Below are 22,159 nucleotides of genomic sequence, written 5' to 3'. Positions count from 1 at the left end.
TCTAAAGCCTGGAGAAGCAGGGAAGCAGATTCTCCCCAGGGCCGCGGAAGGAAAGGAACCCGCTGGCCTATTTCAGAACTGCTGACCTGCAGGACTGTAACAGAGTAAACACGTGTGTGTTTAAAAAAGTTGTGTCTCTAATCAGCGCTGTGCGGTTACTTGTTACAGCAGCAACAGGAAACTAATACCTGGTCTGTGGTCACCAAGCCTGTTTCCCGGTTTTGATCTGGTAGGTGGTTTTCCTGCACCATTTTTTTAAAATTAATTAATTAATTTATTTATTTTTGGCTGTGTTGGGTCTTTGTTTCTGTGCGAGAGCTTTCTCTAGCTGTGGCAGGTGGGGGCCACTCCATCATGGCGCGCGGGCCTCTCACTATCGCGGCCTCTCTTGCTGTGGAGCACAGGCTCCAGACGCGCAGGCTCAGTAGTTGTGGCTCACGGGCTTAGTTGCTCCGCGGCATGTGGGATCCTCCCAGACCAGGGCTCGAACCCGTGTCCCCTGCATTGGCAGGCAGATTCGCAACCACTGCGCCACCAGGGAAGCCCTCTTGCACCATTTTATTCAATATTCCACCTCTTTTGGCCTATGTGGACATAGCCAAAGAGTGATTGAAACAGAAAAAGAAAAAAACAATTGGGGACTTGATGAATAAAGACATATAAAGTAAAGTAGAATTTTTTGTGGGGTCAGTGTCATGGTTCCTCATTCCCCTCCAAGCCACATGGCCAATGCACATGGTACAAGGTGGCATCCCCGCAGCTAAGCTCACAGGATGACGGTCTGCAGAGGGCAAACACTCTGGTATCTAAAAGTGCCTTTTGTGCTTCTACAAGTCATATTAGGGGAGACTATGATCTTTTCAAATAACAGTATCTTACAGCCACTGCGAAGTGTTTCCCCTCTTCATCATTGTGAATTATGCAAACATAGAGGTGGCTCTTAGTTGCCTGGGATCCAGTTACTCCAGTTAAACGCTGAGTTTGAGCCATGAGTCAGCGTCTTCACGGGAGGGTTCACCAACTCCCACTTTCCTTCCTCTTTGTTTTCTTCGCAGAAGCACATACCCAGAGAAGGGATCTGGAACAGAGTTAAATCACTTATTATTGTTTTATACCAGGTCCATGGATTTCAGACTTGTTCCAAAGCCAACAGCCTTGGAGGCTGGCGTGACATACCCATGATGCCTTGAACGCAGCACCAGCATCCAACACAGCAGCCCTCAGTGGGGGCTCCCCGCCCCTCCCACGGGCAGTGGGAAATGTCTGCAGACCTCACTCTTTGTCACAGCTGGGGGTGCTAAGGCATCTCAGGAGTAGAGGCCAGAGATGCTGCTAAACATCCCACAATGCACAGGACAGTCCCCATAGCACAGCACCGTCCTGCCCAAATGTCAACAATGTTGAGGCTGACAACCCCTTCTGTCTACCCTACTGCTTCAAGAGGGGCTTCCATTCTCGAATTCAGCAGCACAAAAAGATACAGGTATTGTGTTTTTAAACCCAAGAGTAAACGACAAAATGAAACTTGAGACCTCAATTCCCTGTAAAATAAATGGTTTGGAGCAGATCTTTGTTTTTAAGGCTTTGTTTGTTTACGTGTTCTGCTTTCCTTTTTTTCCCCTCTCTTTTCAATGTCCGGAAATTCCTTGGTTAGAAGAAACGTGCAAAAATTCCAACCTGGGGGGCAGGATCCAATTGGGGGCTGGTGTTGACTCTCTCCTTCTGTTTGTAGAGACTGGGGGGAGGGTTCGGGGATGAGTGTGATGGGGGTGGGCTCCTGAATGTCCGTTTTCAGCTGCTCCTGACTTTAAGGCCCATCCTTGGTTGGTAAAGACCTTGATGAATTTCTGATATTAACTGGCAAGTCTAGCTAACTTGGGGATGGGGTGGGGGGTGGACATCAAATCCTCAGTGTAAGAAAGTGGCGGGAGTTTGGAAGTTCAAGGCTGACGTCTCGAGAGAGGAGGCCAAGGGTCAGGGGAATGGGTGGGAATTTGGCCACAAAGACTAATGGGATTTTGGAACCGTGTCAACGTGCAATTGACATGCAATCTCAGTCAGCGTCTGGCGTGTGCAGCGCTGCTGTCTGCCTGGATGACGAGGACCCCCAGGGGGCCCCGGGGAGGGAAGGGATGCAAGAATAGGAGCGGCCACGTAGGAGTACGCGGGGACGGGAGACATGGCGATGTCAGCAGGAGCAAGGCCCTGCGTAGATTTAGGGGGCAGGGATGGGGGTGGGGTCTGAGCCCTGAGCTTCCCGCCTCCATTCACCTTGCCATCTGGATAAAAGCCACCTCTGCTTTGCCAGGTGGTGCTCCACAAGTTGGTCCAAAGTACCCGTTATCCTTCTCTACACATCCGTCACCTGCTTGCTTTTTCAGTATATGTTTATACGGCCCCGGCCCGGCACCAGGCACCCCAGCAGCTTTGACCAGCTCGTGTGTTCCGAGGCTGGATGACTCCAAAGGCAAGAGGGAGGGGCTCCCTTCTGTCCGTCAGCCCCCCAGTCCCCAGAGCAAGTCAGCCCAGCAATCGCCCTTTCTCTTCTTATCCAAATGTGTCACCCCCCACTGGACCAAGTGCTCAACTACGGAGTGACAAGGAATTATCATGTGACCTGATAATAAAAGTTCTCTGTCTTGTTTTTTATATTATGTTGGTAGCAAATGGCCACAGTTGCCATAATGAGAAAGATGACAAACCTCCCCCGTCAGCTCCCTGCCCAAGGCTGCCCTTTGCGTCAGAGCAGGCGGGCACGTTCTCAGGTGACAGGTGGGTCCCTGCTGCCCTGAGTTGTCAGGACTCTTGTCTTCGTTCTGAGAGGGGCGTGTGGTGACGCCGCATCGTCGGGCTGCCTGTTTCTGCGGCAGAAAGAGATACGAGGGGGCACGTACCTTCCTCACTAGCTGGGTGAAGTCTGTGCAGTCCCGGGGCGGCAGCCCAAGGAGTGGGCGGGTGCAGGAGTCCAGCGCCGAGCCGTGGCCCACGACCAGGATGACGCCCACTGTGGGAGGAAGGACACCCCGAGGTCAGAGCAGGCACAGAGAACGCCTCTTATTAGACGGGGAGGGGGGGCCCAAAGTTGTCGGGCAGAACAGGCTCGTGGTGCCCCGAGGCCTTGAGGGACCCCGGGTAGGAGGGAGGCGTGGTTGGTAAGAGCTGAACAACACTGGCAGTCGGCCTCTGGTTTGTGTAGAAGTTCTTCTGAGCCCGTCGCATCCTGTGCGGGGCTCAGGTGGCTGCACCTGCCCGCAAGCTCCAGGGATGCGAGGGCGCCGTGCGCTGAGCGGCCTCGTCCAGGCCTCGCCTGTGAGCCTGAGAAAGATCAGCTGCTCAATCCCAAAGGGGCCGCAGGTGACTCTCGCTTTACAGAAAGACCCCCAGAGTCCAGGGCCGAGTGAGTCTCCTGAAGGTGACAGGCGCGGGCAAGGCTGGGAGTCAGACCCGCGGGTGAGCCAGGGAGGCCCCGCGGCCGGACCCAGCCCACCACCTGAGGACGATATCAGAACCCGAGCTTCCCTGGAAAGCTGCGAGTCACAGGGTGATCTATTCATTTGCCCCTAATGTGGCTATAGATTCTCCGGTGTGACACCCAGAGCCAAGCCCCCACCTGCTTCTCCTGTGTTATTTCTGAGTAATTTCACACTCATTTCTTTGGCCTCCAAGGTCATGGTGAGGTTGCCGGACATGCAGGTTTGACCCCTGGCTTGTGCTCTCCAGCCGGGCTGCCTGGACACGGCGGCCTCCTAGACCCCCTGAGCTTCCAAGTCACATTGTGTCAGTGGAGGTGTATTTCAGATCGCACGGGAGGGTGAGGACCTAACAGGTAAAGCCTGTGAAGGGCCACCAGTGCCAGGGGATTGGCGGGTGTGAGATTTTACCCTCCAGCCCCGCTGGACTTTCCGTTGCTCTGTCCACTGATCCACACGCCCCTCGTCTTCCTGGCCTGCTCACGCCTTCCGCCTCCTCCTGGCCCAGCCTTTGCCTTCCAAACCCTACTCATTCCACCGCTCAGGTGCTGCATCCTGGGTGCCTCAGCCAATTGCCACAGCCATGGGTGGTTGGGTCTGCATCCCTGCAGCAGGCAGCAGCCACCTGTGTCACAGGCAGGGGTCAGTAGACCCCAGAGGTGAGGAAGCAATGGTTCTGCATCCGCTTCCAGAAGCCCTCAGGACCGTAGGGAGACGCTTGGAAGGAAGGTCATCCGTGGACACTGAATTTCAGCCTGGGTCAGGTGGACACAGGTGGGCCAGGGCGGGGCCTGGGTGCAGGAAAGGCCCTCATTTCATTCTGTCCTCTGATGGCCTGTGGCAATAACTGTGAGCAACGTGAGACTGATAATGAATCAAAGGCCACTAAGTTGTGGTTTCCAAAAGCACCTTCCCCAGGATGCCCATCAGTCAAAACAGGTCACATAGACCGGTCTCGTGGCCGGGTGTGCATGGGGTGCTGGACACAGCAAGGTTGAGGTCTCAGAGCACGTGCCCCACGGTGCACTGGGGACTCTGGGGGGAGGGCAGGGGCTCAGCTGTCCCTGAGGTCCTGGTCATCAGAGTCTTTGGTCCCCTGAGCTCCTTTGGACGAGGGATGGAAAGAACGATGGTGGGGCAAGTGGGCCGGGTGGTCCCTTATCAACTCCTTCTGAGCTCTTTTTCATGTTATTTAATATTCCTAATATTCCAGATGTTTGCGCCTTTTCCTCCAACAATATTCATACCCTTTGAGGGTAGAACGTGTGTCTTCTTTGCTTAGATTTTTCCCATGATGCTTTATTTGGTACCTGACACATTGCTGATGTTCAATACGCACTTGCTAACTTAAATCTCATAGGATTTGTTTTTCGAGTTTCACTATGGACATTTTGATATATACCCCAAAAGCGGGCCTGATGAATCCCCGTGTTCCCATCAGGGAGCTCCAACGGTTGTTGACATTTTGCCCATCTTGTATCATCTGTCTGCTACCCCACCCCCTTTTCTGTGAAGTATTTTTATTGTATTTTTACTGAAGTATAGTTTATGTACCATATTATACTGTATAAGTTACAATATTATATAAGGTGTACAATACAGTGATTCACAATTTTTAAAGGTTATACGCCATTTAGTTGCTATAAAATATTGGCTATGTTCCCTATGTTGTACAATATATCCTTGTAGCTTATTTTATACCTAATAGCTTGTACCTCTTAATCCCCGACCCCTATCTTGCCCCTCCCCGTTTCCTCTCCCCACTGGTACTCCTCGTTTGTTTTCAGTATCTGTGAGTCTGCCTCTTTTTTGTTTTATTCACTAGTTTGTTGTATTTTTTAGATTCCACATATAAGTAAAGTGTTTGTCTTTCTCTGTCTGACTAATTTCACTTGGCATAACGCCCTTCAAGTCCATCCATGTTGCTGCAAATGTCAAAATTTCATTCTTTTTTTATGGCTGAGTGATATTCCATTGTATATATGCACCACATCTTCTTAATCCAGTCATCGGTTGATGGACACTTAGCGAAGTATTTTAAAGCATATCCCAAACATCACGCCATTTCACAGGATGTACCTCGGTTTGCATCTCCAAAGGAGGACTTTTCATTCTTACACACAACCATGCTATTATCACACCTCACAAAATTAGCATTAATATTTCTTTTTTTTTTTAAAGATTGATTGATTGATTGGTTGATTGCTATGTTGGGTCTTCGTTTGTGTGCTAGAGCTTTCTCTAGTTGCGGCAAGCAGGGGCCACTCTTCATCGTGTTGCGCGGGCCTCTCACTATCGTGGCCTCTCTTGTTGCGGAGCACAGGCTCCAGACGCACAGGCTCAATAGTTGTGGCTCACGGACCTAGTTGCTCCGCGGCATGTGGGATCTTCCCAGACCAGGGCTCGAACCCGTGTCTCCTGCATTAGCAGGCAGATTCTCAACCACTGCGCCACCAGGGAAGCCCTAATATTTCTTAAATACCTCCATATTCAGATTCCAGATTTAAATTCCATGTTCAAATTTCTTTAATGGTCTCGACCATCAACTTAAACAGATGCTTTGTCCGAATTGTCATTTAAACATGACCCAACATTTGGCTGCTTGGTTCTTAGTTTCTTTTGTTTCCTAGGAAGTGGGCGTGGGTGGTCTGTGTCGACCCTTCTGTCTTGGATCCCATCAGCTCTTGGTTCCGGAATCAGGGGCCCCAGGGCCTGGGTCGGGGGGCGTGTGTCTATGCAGAGGCAGCGATGTAGCACTCCAGTGGCAGGGAAATGGGGCAGGGGAGGTTGGGGCACCCCTAGGTTCAAAAATCAATCATTTCCATCCTGGAGGTGAGAACCCAACCCCCAGGGAGGCTGGTACCCGAGGACGATGGGGCCACTTACCGTCCTGCGGGCGGGTGCTGACGATCTGTTCCATGCTCACCGCACACCTGTGCAAGTAATCCTCGTAGCGTTCGGCGGGCAGGAGGGAGGGGAGGGGGAAGGCCGGCCTGGAGGAGGGGGAGGGGAGCAGAAGGAGGGAGACGGCTCGCCTCTAGCCAGGGCTCACGGTCAGCAGCGAGCCTCCAGTTCTGTGCTCAAAACCAGCAAAGAGCTGGCGTTGGGCCTCCAGCGAGCCTTCTCCCTGAGCACCCGCACACAGGCTTGTGATGGCGCCGCCAGCCACGGGCAGCGGGAGATGCAGGTTCTCTGGCTGACGAACTCTAGCCAGACTGACTGACCCTCTTCTCAACGGGCCCGACCTGTGGGCTTCACATCCAACCTTGTGCACTCAGTTTAGCCAGAATCGCCCACCCGCGTATCTGACCACTCTGGATATCCGAGCAAACTCGGCTTCCCCTCCAACCCCAGGAGGCGTCTGATCCCCTGGACTGCCTGCAGCAAGGATCCTTTTAGGTTCCGTTTAGCAAGAATCACCCTGTTCTCTTAAGAATCTCCCATCGCCCCACCCTGCTCCTGGGAGGAAGAATCCCCACTTGGCCTTATATTCGGAGGGGAATCTGATCTTCCTTCCCTTCTACAAACCCCCCACTGCAGTGGTCCCTCTTGAATAAAGCCTTCCTTATTACCTTTAACAAGTGTCGTGAGTAATTTTTCTTTAACAAGAACGAGAAAACCCCAGCAGCAGACAACGTGAGGCGGCTCACCTATAATCCATGCTGACGTTGAAATCCGCCTCTCTCAGCTCTTCCAGGGTCATGAGGGTCGGGGTGGTTTTGCCAGTCTCCCATTTGGTCCATTCAAAGATTCCGGGCTCCACTCTTATCTTAATTTTCTTCTCCAGTTTGAGCTCTGGATTCAACAGAATACAAGTGTTTATCATCTTCGGTGTCTATTTTGGCTTTCTGTAAATAAGTCTCTTCCTAGGTCTAAATCAAACCTTTGGAAAAAAAATCTGACTTTTTTTTTTTTTGCTTGCTGAATATTGTCCTGTGATTAGGCACAGACGCACTATTTCTCAGACAAAAGCCACTGGGCAGTTGGAGGGTATGAGAGGAGTGATGAACTTCTGCTCATCAGGAAGGGCCAGAGTCTCTTGGGATCGGGGAGGTGCCACTGGCAGCGGCCTCCCTGGTGCTCATCCTGATGACCCGATGCAGCCCCATAGCACGCGGCCCCCCGGGCTCCTCCTTGGGTCAAGAAGGAGCCTGCACCTATGAGGACTTGGCTGGTCCAATGATCTGAGGAAAAGACGAGGGCAATCATGGAGCTTGTTAGCCACATGGAAGCGCCATCCTGGTAACCACTTACCCCAGACTGAGCTGAAGCGGAGGGTGGGTGGGAGTCACCTTCTGGAACATTCTATCTCTCACAACTTGCCCTTCCCTAGGATTTCTTTTTTAATGAGAAAAAACCTCCACTTTCTATTGTAAATTAAAAAAACTGGAAATGGAAGTCATGAATTCAGTAAAATCTAACTGGTGAAGTTGTTTTGGACAAAACTTCATATAATCATATTTGCATCTAAGTATACTTCATCTGTTTTGCCAAAAATAGTACATACGTTTGCTACAGAAAAGCACATTCCATAAACTGACATTTTTTTTTATACCTTCAGTAAGAGACCTGTAAACTAAGGCCACCTCATTTTGAGTGGGGGAAAAACAAGACCTTAATGTTTTTATTCGAAATGGAGAAAATGACATTAAACGGAAATGCTGGCAATCAAATCCATTCCCAAAATGTATTTCAGGCCCATGAAATGGGTTCCTTTGCAAAGCACATTTAGAAAAGAGAGTTAAGCCTGGCTGATGGGGCTCCTGGGCTCTCCCGCAGCCTGTGAGGAACTCGTGTCCACTGGGAATAGGTGACACGAAGAAAGAGTTTGGAGAGGGATGGATTGGGAGTTTGAGATTAGCAGATGCAAACTATTATATATAGGCTGGATAAACAAAAATGTCCTACTGTAGAGCGCAGGGAACTACATTCAATATCCTGTGATAAACCATAATGGAAAAAAATATGAAAAAGAGTATATATATGCATATAACTGAGTCACTTTGCTGTACAGCAGAAATTAACGCAACATTGTAATTCAACTGTACTTCAATAAAAAATAAATTGATAAAAGAAAAATAATACTCTACAAAATTTAAAAAAAAAAAAAAAAAAAGAGTCTGGAGAGTGTCCCAAATGGCGTTGGGCCCTCTTCCTGTTCTGTGGGTCACACTTTGGGAAATGGTCCATCTGGACATTCACTGACATGGTGGTGAGATAAAGCTTAGCATTCTGGAAAACAGGATGGTCATGTTTGAGGACATATGAAGAAGGCTGGGCATCCTGCTTTTCTTGATTAACACAGGGTTTATGAATTTATGTTCTTTAAACTGACTTCGTCCTCCTCCTCATCTGCATATAGAGTAAAAGTCAATGAGAGATCATGTTAAAGACATTGACATGATCATTGTCAGAAAACATTTTGGGGAGCTTTTATTTTAAATGCAAGAGACCCACGTAATAGAAGTCAGAGAAATTGGAACAGATATGTTCATAACGAGGAAACATGAATGATAACAAAAAGGGGATAAAGTTAACGAAAAATGTTTTTGAAGCTCTCAGTTATATTCGTTTAAGGCCAAAAGAATATTCCTTATCTTTTTTTTTTTCATATGTTGTGACAATGGCTGGGAGGCTGGGTGGGGAAAGGGAGCCTGAGAGCATCACTAGGAAAGGGCCTGGCGACTTGGAGGAAGTCACCGTCAGAGGCATCCACGTGCTGGCCTGGCTGGACACAGGCAATCTGCAGGTGTCACCCCCGCTCACCTGTGGGCTGCCAGCCTCAGATGGAGATTCAAGTGTTTTTTTAGGTTAGTGGAAAAGTATCAGCCTCTCGGATGGGTTAAAACAAAATAAGCTCAATTAAATGGCGGGTTTAAAGGCGGGTGGGGGGCACAGGAGAACCTGGGGTGAGCCTGTCACCTTTTATCCTGTATTTGTGCGTGTTTCTTGCTTTCTTCACATCTGATCGCTATAGTTGTTGGATTAATTACACATATATTGATCCTAAGCTATCCGGGCATAAAATGACTTCATATCTATTTTGCTTTCTTCTGTCCTATTTGTTAAGAGTTATCAAATGGAAACACTTAGAGCAAACACGGTGGGGTCCTGGGCCCCTCCCGGGTGTGCTTAGCAGCTGACATCATGCTTTAACCTGCCCTCGGCTCCATGGGTCCAGAGCCCAGAGCTGCAGGGAAGCAAAGCAATGAACATGCAAATCTCAGCAGCGGGGGAAACCACGGGCGTTTCTCAGTCTCAGGGACCCCAGAAACCGTGCGGGGGAGTCCGGGGTCCCCTGTTACGCTCGGATGAGAAATGACAAACGGAGGACGTCTGCAGGGCTGACGATGCACAGAGACGGCCTCCGAGTTTTAAATGTGTGGAAAGCGGACGGTGATGAAACGGGTTTCTACCCTCACAACTTAGCGAGTGGATCAAGAAACAGCACGTTAATGAGAAGGTAGGAAAGGACTGGATTGGCCACGAGCCCACACGGGTCCTGTGCAAGGATCAGGTCCATCCCCGGGAGGGATTCCCAGCTGCATGGCAGAATCGGGAAGGCACTTTGTCAGAGCTTCTCTGATCTACGTGGAGGAGATACTGGGGTGGTGCTTGGGCTGGCGGACCCGCCATCATTTCAACAGCTGCTCCCGTGAAGGTCTGCTCGCCGCCCTCTTTGTGACGCCGCGCCAGGCACGATGCTGTTATCTGCAAGACGGCTTGTCCAGCAGCAGCCTCTTTGCTCTTTCTCCCCCTCTTCCACTGATGTCCTTCCCCCCTGACCTTGAACTGGTAGGTCATTCGCAGCAGCTGCAACCCTCTCTAAGCTCAGTGCCATCCTCTTCTCTATCTCCAGCCAGCCTTCCTTTCTCTGTAGGCTCCTGTCCCTCGTATCTGATTCCAACCCTCCAGCCACCTCCCGGGATTTCACTCCACGGAGCTGACTCTTTGCTTGGTATCATTCGCCTCCCCCAGCCCCTAACTCCCTACCTTACACGGCTTAAAATCTCCACTCAATCCCCATGGCCCTCCCCCGTGCACCTTCAGCTCCTCGCACCCTTTCTTGCTTCATCATGCTTACTTCTCAAACCCGCCCGGGGTTAGCCCCAGTTCTGCCTGCTCCTCCTGGGCCACACCTGGGGGCAGCCCCAGCCCCGTTGATGGGTCTCCGTGTAAAGCCGTGCCCATGACCTCAAGTGGCCTTTGTGCTGCCCAATGGTCACCTTGTACTTCCCCGTCCCTGTCCTGGCCCCTCTCCCCAGTAAGCATGTCACACATTCAGTGCTGCCCTTTCTCATGCTCACCTGGTCACCTGACTTCCTGTGTCTCTGAGAAAGCAGAGGCAAGCCCCCTCCTCCACACGTGCCCACCTGCTGCACCTGTGTCCACACACTCTGCCCTCAGTCCCATCACTATGGAGGACCGGCCGTGCATGCATGGTGACCTAGGTCTTGTGTCCCCTTCCCCACACTGGGAGAGGCGGAACCAGGACCTCCAGGGCAGGCTGCCCATCTCTGGCAGGAACTTGCTTCTTCCTGTAGGTGGACGCTCGCTCAGAAGGGTCTGCCACTGGCTTCCCATCACACAGCAGCTTTTGATGGTGCTGAACAGCTCCCAGGAGCCGATTCGCTTGCCCAGGGAGTCCTGCATTTTGGACTTAAGAAGGGACCACAGCAGTTCTCAGCTCTCTGGGAACACCCTCACCCCCAGCTTTTTAAAAAACACATGGCAGAAGCAGGCCAAAGGCGAATTACAATCCTGACCTTCCAGAAATGCTAACTGGCTCAGTGCCTCCTAACAGTTCTCAAGGGCTGGTTCACAACTGTCTTGTGACTTTGTGTGGCCATTCATGGCCACCCACCCCAGTCTCACCTCTGCTCACTATCTTCTCCCCCCGGAGAAGAGTCATGAGGTCAAGGCCACATGAGAAGCTAGCTGCAGTTCTCACTGACCTTCCAGGATGTGTTTGGCTGTCTGCACACAGCGGAGGGCTGGGGAGGTGAAGACGGAGATGATCCTGATGCCACTGCCCAGCAGAGCTTCCCCTGGAAGACAGCAGGTGGAGAAGTGCCCTCTTCATAACTGTAGCTGCCCATGGTGGCAACTCCAACAGGTGGCTTACTACCCGTGGCAGGCAGGGTCTTAAGTGGCCCCAAGAATCCCCACCACCACCCCGTATACACACCCTGTATAATCCCCTGGTGTGTGGGTGGAAGCTGTGAATACGGTGAGCTAGCTCCCCTGTGACCAGGTTATGTTATAAGGCAGAAGGGAGATTATCGCAGGTGGGCCAGACCCATTCAGGTGAGCCCATTAAAAGCAGAGATTTCTCCAGCCAGTCACGGAAAAGAAGTCAGATAACATATACACACTACTATGTATAAAATAGACAACCAACAAGGTCCTTCTGCATAGCACAGGGAACTAGACTCAATATTTTGTAATAACCTATAAGGGAAAAGACTCTGATAAAGAACATCTATCTATCTATCTATCTAAAACTGAACCACTTTGCTGTATACCTGAAACTTATTTGATACTGTAAATCAACTATACTTTAATAAACAATTTTTTAAAAACCAAAGGTAGAGGGATTTGACATGCAATAAATTCTCTGGAATTTGCAAGGAATGTGGGTGGGCTCTAGGAATCCAGCAGGCCCTGTGCTGGCACCAGGCAAGGAAGTGAGGACTTCAGTCCTCCAACCACAAGGAACTGAATTCTCCCACCAGCCCAATGAATGTGGAACTGCTTCCAGGAGGCTCCAGGCGGGAAGTCAGCCCAGCCAGCAGCTTGAAATCAGAGTTGAGACCCTGAACAGAGAACCCAGCCATGCTGTGTTTGTGTTTCTGACCCACAGAACTGTGAGTTATCAAGTGGGTGCTGTTTCAAGTTCATGGTCATCTGCAGTAGTGGAAACTCAAGCCCCCTGAGGCTCATGGAAGGACAAGCATGTAAATCACATTTCTTCTTGCAAAATTAGAGGACCTGGTCTTTGGAAAAGAAGGAGATCTCTTCAGTACAAAATCTGCACGGTACCAACACCAGTGAGGTTTCCGTGGATGTTGTGATGGGCTGATTTCTGTTCCCTAAATTCATATGTTGGAGTCCTAACCCCATGCCTCACAGTGTGACCTTCTTTGAATGTAGGGTCTTTATAGAGGTGATCAAGTTAAGACGAGCAGTTTATGAGGACTGGTGCCCTCATATAAAGGGGAGATCTGGCCTCAAAGGGCACGTAGCAAGGGCTCAATACACGTGAGTGATAATCACTGCTACAACTATTGTTACTATTCCTACTAGAATGATCCTCAAACATACCTGCCATTCTGGACTGGAAAATTCCACAGGACGATAAAGGTGGATCGTTTTCAAAGTCTTTGATACCGCGGCTCCGTCTGGGCAGACTGCGAGGGAAGTTCAGGTCTGGCCGGTAGTATTTCCCTAAAGCATAAATAAGCACCAGATGCTCAGTTCCACTGAGTTAGTGCATATTTGTCCCACTAAACTCTTAAGATCAAGACCCACATTTGAAGCATGGTAATTATTTACATGGTGGTCAACTGTGTTTTTTCTTGAGCATGCTCTGTGATGTGGATTCAATTCCAGGAGGAAGTCCTACTCTCACCACCCATTCCCTCAAACACAGAAAACGTATGTTTCAGCCATAGGAACCATGAGACCTTCTTTGTCCTCTCAAAAACCCCCCCAAAGAGTCATTCATACAATTTTCCTGATTAAGAACCAAGACTGATTTCGCTTAACTTGATAAGAGTCTCAAATTGGTATTAATTAATTAGATGAAACTTAACCCATCCCCATAGCTTGAAGATGTCCCATTGCCTACGGGACAGAATACAGATAGTGGGAGAGGGTCCTGCATTGTGTATTATTAGTCAGCTGCTTGAGGCAGGACTGGACATCAGGGGACTCCACTGGGACTCCCCACCACCACCACCCATTCAGAGGCTCAGAGCACCTTGGTTCACTTTGAGTTTGACCTTGGGCTCGAAGATTGGACGATCTGGTGCAAATCCTGGCACCACCAGTTACTAGTTGTGTGTGTAGAGGCAACTGACTAATCTCCCTTATCAATAAAAATCGGGAAACAACAGAGTTGTCTGAACGAATCAGCAAGATAATGCTTGGAGCCCAGAGCCTGGCTCAGAGGTACTGGCCAATAGGGGCAGGTTTGATCTCATCCTCAGATTATCCATTTATCCCTGCGGATAAATGGACAATCACGCCACGCCACACCAAGCCCTCTCATCCTCCCAAGCGGCCCCCAAACCTCCTGGCTACAACAGATTCTAGCAGCCAACCTGCCTCTCCTGAGACCTGCCATACGTCACATGGCTGGCCTGTCACTTGCGCCTGAACATGCCACCCCAGCCTCCCAGAAGTTCACCAAGGGGAGGCAGGCAGTGGCTATTTGCATGCCTTGTGTTTTTAGGTTCCATGCAAGATATTTCTGGAAGCTACCTCCCTGGAATTTCCACTGGCAAAGACTTTGTTTGAACCGTAAGCTTTACAGACCTTTATTAAATGCCAAAGTGTTAGGTGTGTCCGCAGGGAAAGCTGGTATTTGTTTTTCATTCAAAGCGAAGGTCCGTCACTTGTGTCATATTCTCAAGGACATCTGTCATCCCCAAATGTGAAACTACTCCACTGAGGTCTTTTGCCCTCATTGATGCTTTATCTGTGATCACTTTGTGAGGCAGAGGGCAGAGCTCAGAAGAAGCCGAGGACCTGGGGGGTGGTTGGGTTCTGACGGGAGGACAGTCTGAGCGAATAGGGGTGCCCTGGGCCAGCGCCGCTGGGAAGTGAGGGGCCATAGAGGGTGTGGGTCCTTCGTGCAGAAGTGAGCAGAAACCAGGAGGGACGCCGGAATGCAAGGGGAGGCCAGCAGTGTCCCCAAATACCTGTCATTGTAATTGATCAAACACTGCAACTTGCAGAATTCAGACCAAGTAGACTGTCACAATGCAATTTACCAGGGCTTCCTTACCTGGTAAAAAGATCCATCAGCAGTTTCCTCTAAGCTGGGAATTTCCAGTGCCTTTAAAATATTTTCCCTTATAGGTGACTTGATCTTTTGTGTAGATGACCAAATATTTTCCCTCTTTTTATGAAGTCCAGTCACTCTTTTTGATGTTGGTTGTTTGGTCTGGTTCTCACACCACCACCACCATCATATGCATACTGACATGTGTGCCATTTCAGTCTGTAGTTTTAGTAATTGTTTTACTGCAAGAAGTGTCTTATAATTCTTTGAATGTCAATGCATCTTCAGAGCCACCTATTTCTTCCTTGAGCCTTTGTGCCTCTACTTGGTCTTGTTTTGTAGAGACAAGCGTAGCATTAGTTCTATGGGTTCTTGGAGATAGGTGTAGTCATGATGTCATTTGCTCAGGAATTTTCTTGTGCATTCAGGTCATCTGCCAATGCGTGCCCTATTCACTTCCCCCTTTCTTGGCCTGTTGGGGTCCTGGAGGGATCCCCAAGGGCTCAGCAAGTCCAGCCATTGTGAATGGATTTTATCACTAGGTTCATTCAATACTTTCATTTATATAATTATCCATGGCTTAGAAATAGTGGCACTCTGGGCTTTCCATTAGGGGATGTGTGTGATACAATTGTGGATCAGTACAGAGACTGTGGGTATTTTGTATCTACAAGCCCTGTTCTCAGTTCTTGGCATCCAGAGGGGTGAAGTTGGGGTAAGCACCCAACACGTTAAAAAATATGCCCTTCAGTTGAGTATAGCACGGCCAAACATTGTAGGGAAGCGACCACCACAGGGAAGACGACCTCAGAAAGATGCAGCTGTGAGATTGCAAGTTGGGTGTGTGAGGGTCAGTGACTGCGGCCAGAGTGACTTGCTCTCAAGGCAGTGCCGCACCCACTAACCAAGTGCCATGTGTGTGCTGCCAGGACACAGAGGGCTGTCCATGTGTCACTCCAGCAGACTTGTTTACTATTGAAAACCATTCCTCCATCTTCCCCAAAGCGTTTGAGGTAAGATACTTACAGATGCATACACGCTCACATGCACACATGTAATGCCTGTGGAGAGAGATGGAGCGTGTGTCCATCCCACATAAACAGTCTTTGCATGGTCATTCTGAAGAATGGTGCCCCAGGGGCTCTGGCTAAGAAAATTGAAATGTGATCTCATCTGTTAGCTCCGTCTAATTCCTGCGTCTGGATTCTGCCAGGACTGTACCTACCGTCGGAAGTGGAACATTGCTGCAGCCAGGACTTCCCGAAGATTTGGTCCACTCTCTCCCCGTGGCGCACCACCAGGACGCTTTTCCTCATTATGGTGGCCTGGAATGGTGGAAAGAAAGGCACGTGAGAGTTAACACCCACCTTATGAGACTTGTTCCAGCAGCTTCTCCCCCTCATCCAGTGGTGGCCTGGACACCACATCTCTTCCTTCCTTGCTCAGTAGCTACAGCCCGTTTTACCAGGACCATTATGATGAGAAGGGGCTAGGAATTGCAGGTGATCTCTGTAATTTCTTGCAACTTTTAATTTTCTGGGCACTATAGCACACATAGGAAATGAAAAGAAAGTGGAACGAATGACCCACATCATGGCACATCAGCTGTCTACTTTCTGTCTCTTCCAAGTCCTTATCCCTTGTCTTGGTCCATTCAGGCTGCTGTAATAAAATACCCTGGGTGGCTTATAAACAACAGAAATTTGTGTCTCACGGTTCCAGGGGCTGGAAGTCTCAGGGTGCCAGAGATCAGGCACCAGCACAGTTAGGTGAGGGCCCTCTTTTGGGCTAACATCTCACTGTGTCCTCACACGGTGGAGGGTAAGGGAGCTCTCTGGGGTCTTTTCCATAAGGTCACTAACCCCTTTCATGAGAGCTCCACCCGCATGACCTAAGCCCCACCTCCAAACACCATCACATTGATCAACAAGATTTCAACATAGGAATTTGGTGGGGGACACAAATAGTCACCCTTCCATAGTGACTTCTTAGGAAACGATCTGAATCTATCTAAATATAATAATATATACATTTATTACTTTATAATATGATATGTAATTGTAATTCAATTATATAATATAATTATAATCTTTATAATATACTATATTATAATATAATATCTATCATAATGCACTATATTATAATATATTATCTATTATAATATTATAGATTACATAATATCTATTGTATATAATAGATATATATAATAGATGTATGTATATACTATGTAGATATGTACAAATCTTCCTCAACGTAGGATGGGGTTACATCCCAATAAACCCATCATAAATTGAAAATATCTTAAGTAAAAAATGCATTTAATATCATTTGATATCCGCCCAATATCAGAGAGAGGATTGGACCACTTGTCACTTGTCTGGGAAAATTCAAAATTCAAGTATTCAGAATTCTACTGAATGCATATTGCTTTTGCACCATCGTAAAGTCAAACAACTGTAAGGCGAACCATTGTAAGTTGGGGACCATCTGTGTGTGTGTATCTATATCTATATATCTATATCTATAAAATCTATCTATTATCTACTATCTATCAATCATCTATCTATCTATTATCTATCTATCATCTATCTATCTATCTATCTATCTATCTATCTATCTATCTATCTATCTATCTATCTATCTATCTAATCTATCTATCATTTAACCATCCGTCCATCCATCCTCGTCTCCTCTGTTGCTGGCACTCGTTTTCCTCCGAGGGGGCCTCTGGGACCACCCCAGTGTTGGCGTGTTAAATGTGGTTCTCTGCTTAAATGTGAATCACCCTGTTCTCCAGGGTGCCAGGGCATGTGTTCATCTCTGGGCACCCAGGGGAGAAGCCCTGCATCTATCCCTTCTTTCTCCTTTCTTGCTGGCCCTTCTTTCCCATAGCTGGTGTTTTTCTGTTTGGCTGAGTGCTAGGGGAAAACAGCACTTTAGTTTACTTTATTTTGGGGAGAGAAAGGCATCGACAGGAGGTTATCAGGGTCCAGCCGTGGAAACAGCAAAGCTCTCTGGAGCTCTCCCCCTTTGCTTTGGGCAGGGGCTCAGACGGCCTTTGGGCCTCACAACTGCAGGGCTGACGTCCACCTTTGCTCTTGGGGAGGTCAGTGCTTTGGTGAATTAACCCAAGGGCTGCATTCCAGGCCGTGGCGTGGGGGGTCTTTGAGGAGGGGGCTCCTATGTGCGGGGTGGCTGGGGGTTTCCTCAGGGGAGCTGGGGCTGGCCCTTCTCGCTGTGCTGTGTCGGAGGGAGAGGTTGACCTCGAGAGGAAGCCTGAGCACGTTTTCTGCAAAAAGGATGGAGAGAATGAGGGAGAGCCGAGATGGACAGAGAGGTGAGAGTGACCTGCAGAGGCTGAGGGCGGAGCCGAAGTGGAGTCACCAGGACAGCTGTGTGGGGCACAGGCCTCCCCCGGGAGCCCCAGAGATGACAGAGAACCTCTCGAGGGAGGCACTGTGGCTGGGCCGGGACCCTGAAGGAGCTCGCCTCCCAGCCCCGGGGGCAGGGGCGGTGTTGCCCAGCGCCAGGCCCAGACCGTTCGGGGGACTCGACTCTGGAGCAGGATGGGAAATTCCACATCAACACAGGCCTGCTGCCTCTGGGGACTCGTGCCGTCAGGGTCTGGGGGCACGCGTGCCAGATGCTGGGACACAAGGTGCCGTCCACAGGTGCCCCATTTAGGGGGCCTCGGATCTCACTGGGGCCTCTGGACCAACATGGAAAGATGAGTCACAGATGGCAGAGGATGAGGGGCAGAGCTGACAGTGCCTGCCGCAGGAGGTGGGCTGGGGGGACTCCAGGGAAGACATGGGACTTGGTCATGCCTGGAGCCAAGGTCACCAGGGATGGACGGGCTAAGATTACCGGGGATGGTCAGGCCAAGGTCATCAGGGACGGTCAGAAGGGGGAGGACATCTGGACAGGAGACAGCTCCAGCCAGAGGTCTGCTTTGCCCTGACCACTCCTTTTCCTGAGGTGGACCCTTTCTCTCCCTCCCCATCTTTGGCCTCACATCCCTCTGAAGGTGGGCTTCGGGGTGAAAATGAGAGAGCTGATATTTTTGTATCCACTATTTTTTTCTTTTGACTGCTCTGCGCAGCTTGTGGGATCTTAGTTCCCCGACCAGGGATCGAACTCTTGCCCCCTGCATTGGAAGTGTGGAGTCTTAACCACTGGACCGCCAGGGAAGTCCCTGTATCTTTGCTATTGAGTAGGGTGAGGAAGAGGTGACGAGATGTGGCCCTCCTCAGTGTGAACTGCCATCACCAGACCCAGAATCACACTCTGGTTTCCTCCAAATCCTGGAGAGGAAAATGTAGGTATTTTTCACAGGTAAACACCCTGAGAGACACAGAGTTCATTTGAAACGTAGCCAGTGCTACTGAACATGCCCTTGGGATTGATTCTGCCGACAGAGGTGGGGCCTCGAGGGTCTGCACCTCTGGCTGCTCCCCCAGCACTTCTTCAAGTTCATCAAGAAGGACGAAGGGGCCCCAGCAGAGTCCCCGCCTGTTGGAAAGTGGTTGGGAATTGCTGAGAAGGGCAGACACCAGAAAGTAAGGTCTCAGGCAAACTGCATCTGCCTCACAAGTGCTCTTGGGTCCGGCACCACGGGCAGCCCCAGCCAGACCCTCCCAACCCCTTGTGGGGCCCGCCCACCCCCGGGGGATGCAGAATCTCCAGGTGCTTGACGCAGGGCTCTTCTCAGTGGACTTGACTACGTTCTGACGGGCGCCTGAAACGTGGTGTTTGTGAGCCGATGGGACGGTCAAGGTCTCCATATGTAGTTTCTCAGGGCCTTGGGGCCGAGTCTTCAAAATGGGCACATGGTCAAGGTGAAGTGAATACTGTGGTGGAGGGAGCCGATGTCTGGTTCAGGATGCAGACACCCACCTCCGGCAGCTCCAAGGGGAAGGTCGTCTTGCTGTCCTACATTTTTTTTTTAAATTGTTTATTTGGTTGCACTGTGTCTTAGTTGCAGCAGGTGGGCTTCTTAGTTGCGGCACGCGGGCTCCTTAGTTGTGGCATGCACGTGGGATCTAGTTCCCTGACCGAGGATCGAACCCCTGCCCCCTGCATTTGGAGCACGGAGTCCCAGCCACTGTGCCACCAGGGAAGTCCCGTTGCTGCCTTACGTTTTGAAGTGTGGCTGTGGGATTGCCTGCACTGACACCAGGACCCCTTTTCTATTCCATTCCCCCTGCCGAGGAGGGATCTTCCCAGTAGGTCACAGGACACACACGTGTTCCCAACCTGGATCTGCTCACTGATGGTCTCAAAGCACCATCACTGCCTTGGGCTGCGGTTTTGGATCGGGGGGCATTTTCTTCCCTGGAAGAGCACGGAGGGGTTGAACTTTGAAATCAGGAATATTTGCATCAGGAATATTATGATAAAGTGAAAGGTCTGCGGGGAATGGAATGGACCAACCCCTGGGTCCACACAACAGCAGGGCTGCATCAGATCTTTTGACAGAAGGTGCTGGATGCCTTTCCTGGGACTGCTGAAACAAAGCACCGACTGCGGGGGCTGAAAACAAACGAAGCTTATTCTCTTCCAGATCTGAAGGTTGGAAGTCCAAAATCAAGGTGTCGCAGGGCCAGGCCCCCTCAGAGGCTCTAGGGGAGGGTCCCTCCTGCCTCTTCCAGCTCCCGGTGGCCCCAGCATCCTTGACGTGTGGCCGTGTGGCTCCAGTCTCTGCCCCGAGGTCACATGGCTTCTCTCTGTGTGCCTTGTCTCCTCGTCTGTGAGCATCACATCCCCTGTTTCCTGTGGTTAGGTTTAGGGCCTGCAGGATAATCCAGGATAATCTCCCCATCAAGACCCTTATCTCAGTCCCACATGCAAAGACCATTTTCCTCACAAGAGGTGGCAGGAATTGGGACCTTACCTCTTTGGAGCCGTTCTTCAGCCCACTACGCGACCATAGCAAAACTATGGCCAGTTTTCCTTTCTCACTACCTGGATGGAGTGACCTCAGGCCAGGGGAGGTTCTGTATCGGGGACGGGTGTCAGGTTCTCGTCCATTTAAAGCACCAGCGGTCAGACAGAGGCCGAGCTGGGCTGAGCCTTGCAAGTCAGCTCCTCCCCTCGTTCAATCTGGAAAGGGGGGCTCGGCCTCAGGGAACCCATGGCCCCAGTCCAGGCCGGCTCCCCTCATTCCCAGAGAGTCTGGGGCGGGGACCCCATTTTCATCGGTCTGAGGCTGGCAGGCCTCTGGCTCCCAGTCCGAAGCTCCTCCACCCGGGCCGTTCACCTCCGAAGGCCCAGCTAAAGAGGTCACCCATTGTCCTCCCAGGCTCCCAGTGTCCCCTGCCCTGGGCTCAGCTCTTGTCTGAACTGGAGGCAAGCTCTGGGGGCCGGTGGGCTCTTGGGGAAGGAGCCAGCCGGCCGATGGCAGAGTTAGGGTGAGAGTGTGGCCTCCCAGGAGGGCTGGGTCCCTGTCCCTTACCTGCCCCGTGACCTAGTGCCATGATGACACGGGCCAGGCTCACAGTGTGTGCGTGTGTGCAGGGGTCACCCTCTGCCCGGGGTGGACGGAGCTGGGGGACCTGGGAGCAGAGAGATGGGCCCCTTGCTGGCCCACCCGGGTCTGAGCTCAGGGCAGCAGCGTCTGAGTGAAAGCTGCCCCGGAGGAGTCGAGTCTACCCGGAGTCGGCACAGAGTGGGGCTGTGAGCGGCTCATTTGACATCAGGGCCCCGTCACCTGTAGGGACTGCAGGCTACTGATGCTCCGGGTCATGGGCGGAGGCTGAGGGTCCCCGTTCCGTCTGCTGCTGGCTTCACCGTCCTTCCCGGAGCTCAGGTCGGGGGCTACACTGAAGGTGTACGTCCTGTGCGAGAGGAAAGAGGCCAGTGTCATGACGAGCCTGGGAAGCATCCGGTCATCACGTGATGGAGAGCATGCATGCGACACGACGGGTGGGTTGGGTCATCGTGAGGATGAAACGAAACAATGGTTCAGAATGACTCAGTGCCCAGCACATAGCAGCTCCTGAGCCAGTGGTGGTGGTTCATGTTCTCCATCACCACCTGCTACAGACTGAACTGTGTGCCCTCAGACGTATAGTCCTGGCCCCCAGCACCTCCGAATGGGACCCTACTTGGAGGTAGGACCTTTAAAGAGCTGGGCTTCCCTGGTGGCGCAGTGGTTGAGAATCTGCCTGCCAATGCAGGGGACACGGGTTCGAGCCCTAGTCTGGGAAGATCCCACATGCCGCTGAGCAACTGGGCCCGTGAGCCACGACTACTGAGCCTGCGCGTCTGGAGCCTGTGCTCCGCAACAAGAGAGGCCGCGATAGTGAGAGGCCCGCGCACTGCGATGAAGAGCGGCCCCCGCTTGCCGCAACTAGAGAAAGCCCTGGCACAGAAACGAAGACCCAACACAGCCATAAATAAATAAATAAATAAATTTATAAAGAGCTGATGAAGGTAAAATGAGGTCACTAGGGTAGGTGCTAATTCAATCTGACTGGGTCCTTTTGAGAAGAGGAGATCAGGACACGGGGACGACAATGTGGGGACACTGGGAGGAGACGGCCATCTACACACCCAGGAGAGAGGCCTCAGGAGGGACCAGCTTGAGCTTGGACTTCCAGCCTCCAGGGCTGCAAGAGAAGGGACACCTGCTGTTTAAGTCACCATGTCTGTGCTATCTCGTTACGAGGCCCGAGCAAAC

At 50.9% G+C, this 22,159-nt stretch overlaps 1 protein-coding gene across 2 annotated transcripts in view; it reads right to left on the bottom strand.

Annotated features, from left to right (window-relative positions):
- Positions 1–940: 940 nt before the first annotated feature.
- The window catches only part of UBASH3A (ubiquitin associated and SH3 domain containing A), a 39,541-nt gene continuing 18,322 nt past the window's right edge, over positions 941–22,159 (bottom strand). The window contains exons 7-14 of one of the 2 annotated variants that reach the window (XM_068545794.1): positions 21,188–21,314; positions 15,704–15,803; positions 12,795–12,917; positions 11,426–11,518; positions 7,121–7,265; positions 6,357–6,463; positions 2,895–3,004; positions 941–1,078 (exon numbers count right to left, since the gene is read on the bottom strand). In XM_068545794.1, coding sequence (XP_068401895.1) covers positions 941–1,078; positions 2,895–3,004; positions 6,357–6,463; positions 7,121–7,265; positions 11,426–11,518; positions 12,795–12,917; positions 15,704–15,803; positions 21,188–21,314 — 943 coding nt within the window. The remainder of the gene's footprint in view (positions 1,079–2,894; positions 3,005–6,356; positions 6,464–7,120; positions 7,266–11,425; positions 11,519–12,794; positions 12,918–15,703; positions 15,804–21,187; positions 21,315–22,159) is intronic. The other variant, XM_068545795.1, reaches the window with a different exon arrangement.

The sequence above is a fragment of the Eschrichtius robustus genome, chromosome 6 (assembly GCF_028021215.1).
Source record: "Eschrichtius robustus isolate mEscRob2 chromosome 6, mEscRob2.pri, whole genome shotgun sequence".
NCBI classification, from domain to species: Eukaryota; Metazoa; Chordata; class Mammalia; order Artiodactyla; family Eschrichtiidae; genus Eschrichtius; species Eschrichtius robustus.
The sequence above is the reverse complement of the archived record's forward strand: the minus strand, read 5'-3'. Positions and strand labels throughout refer to the sequence as shown.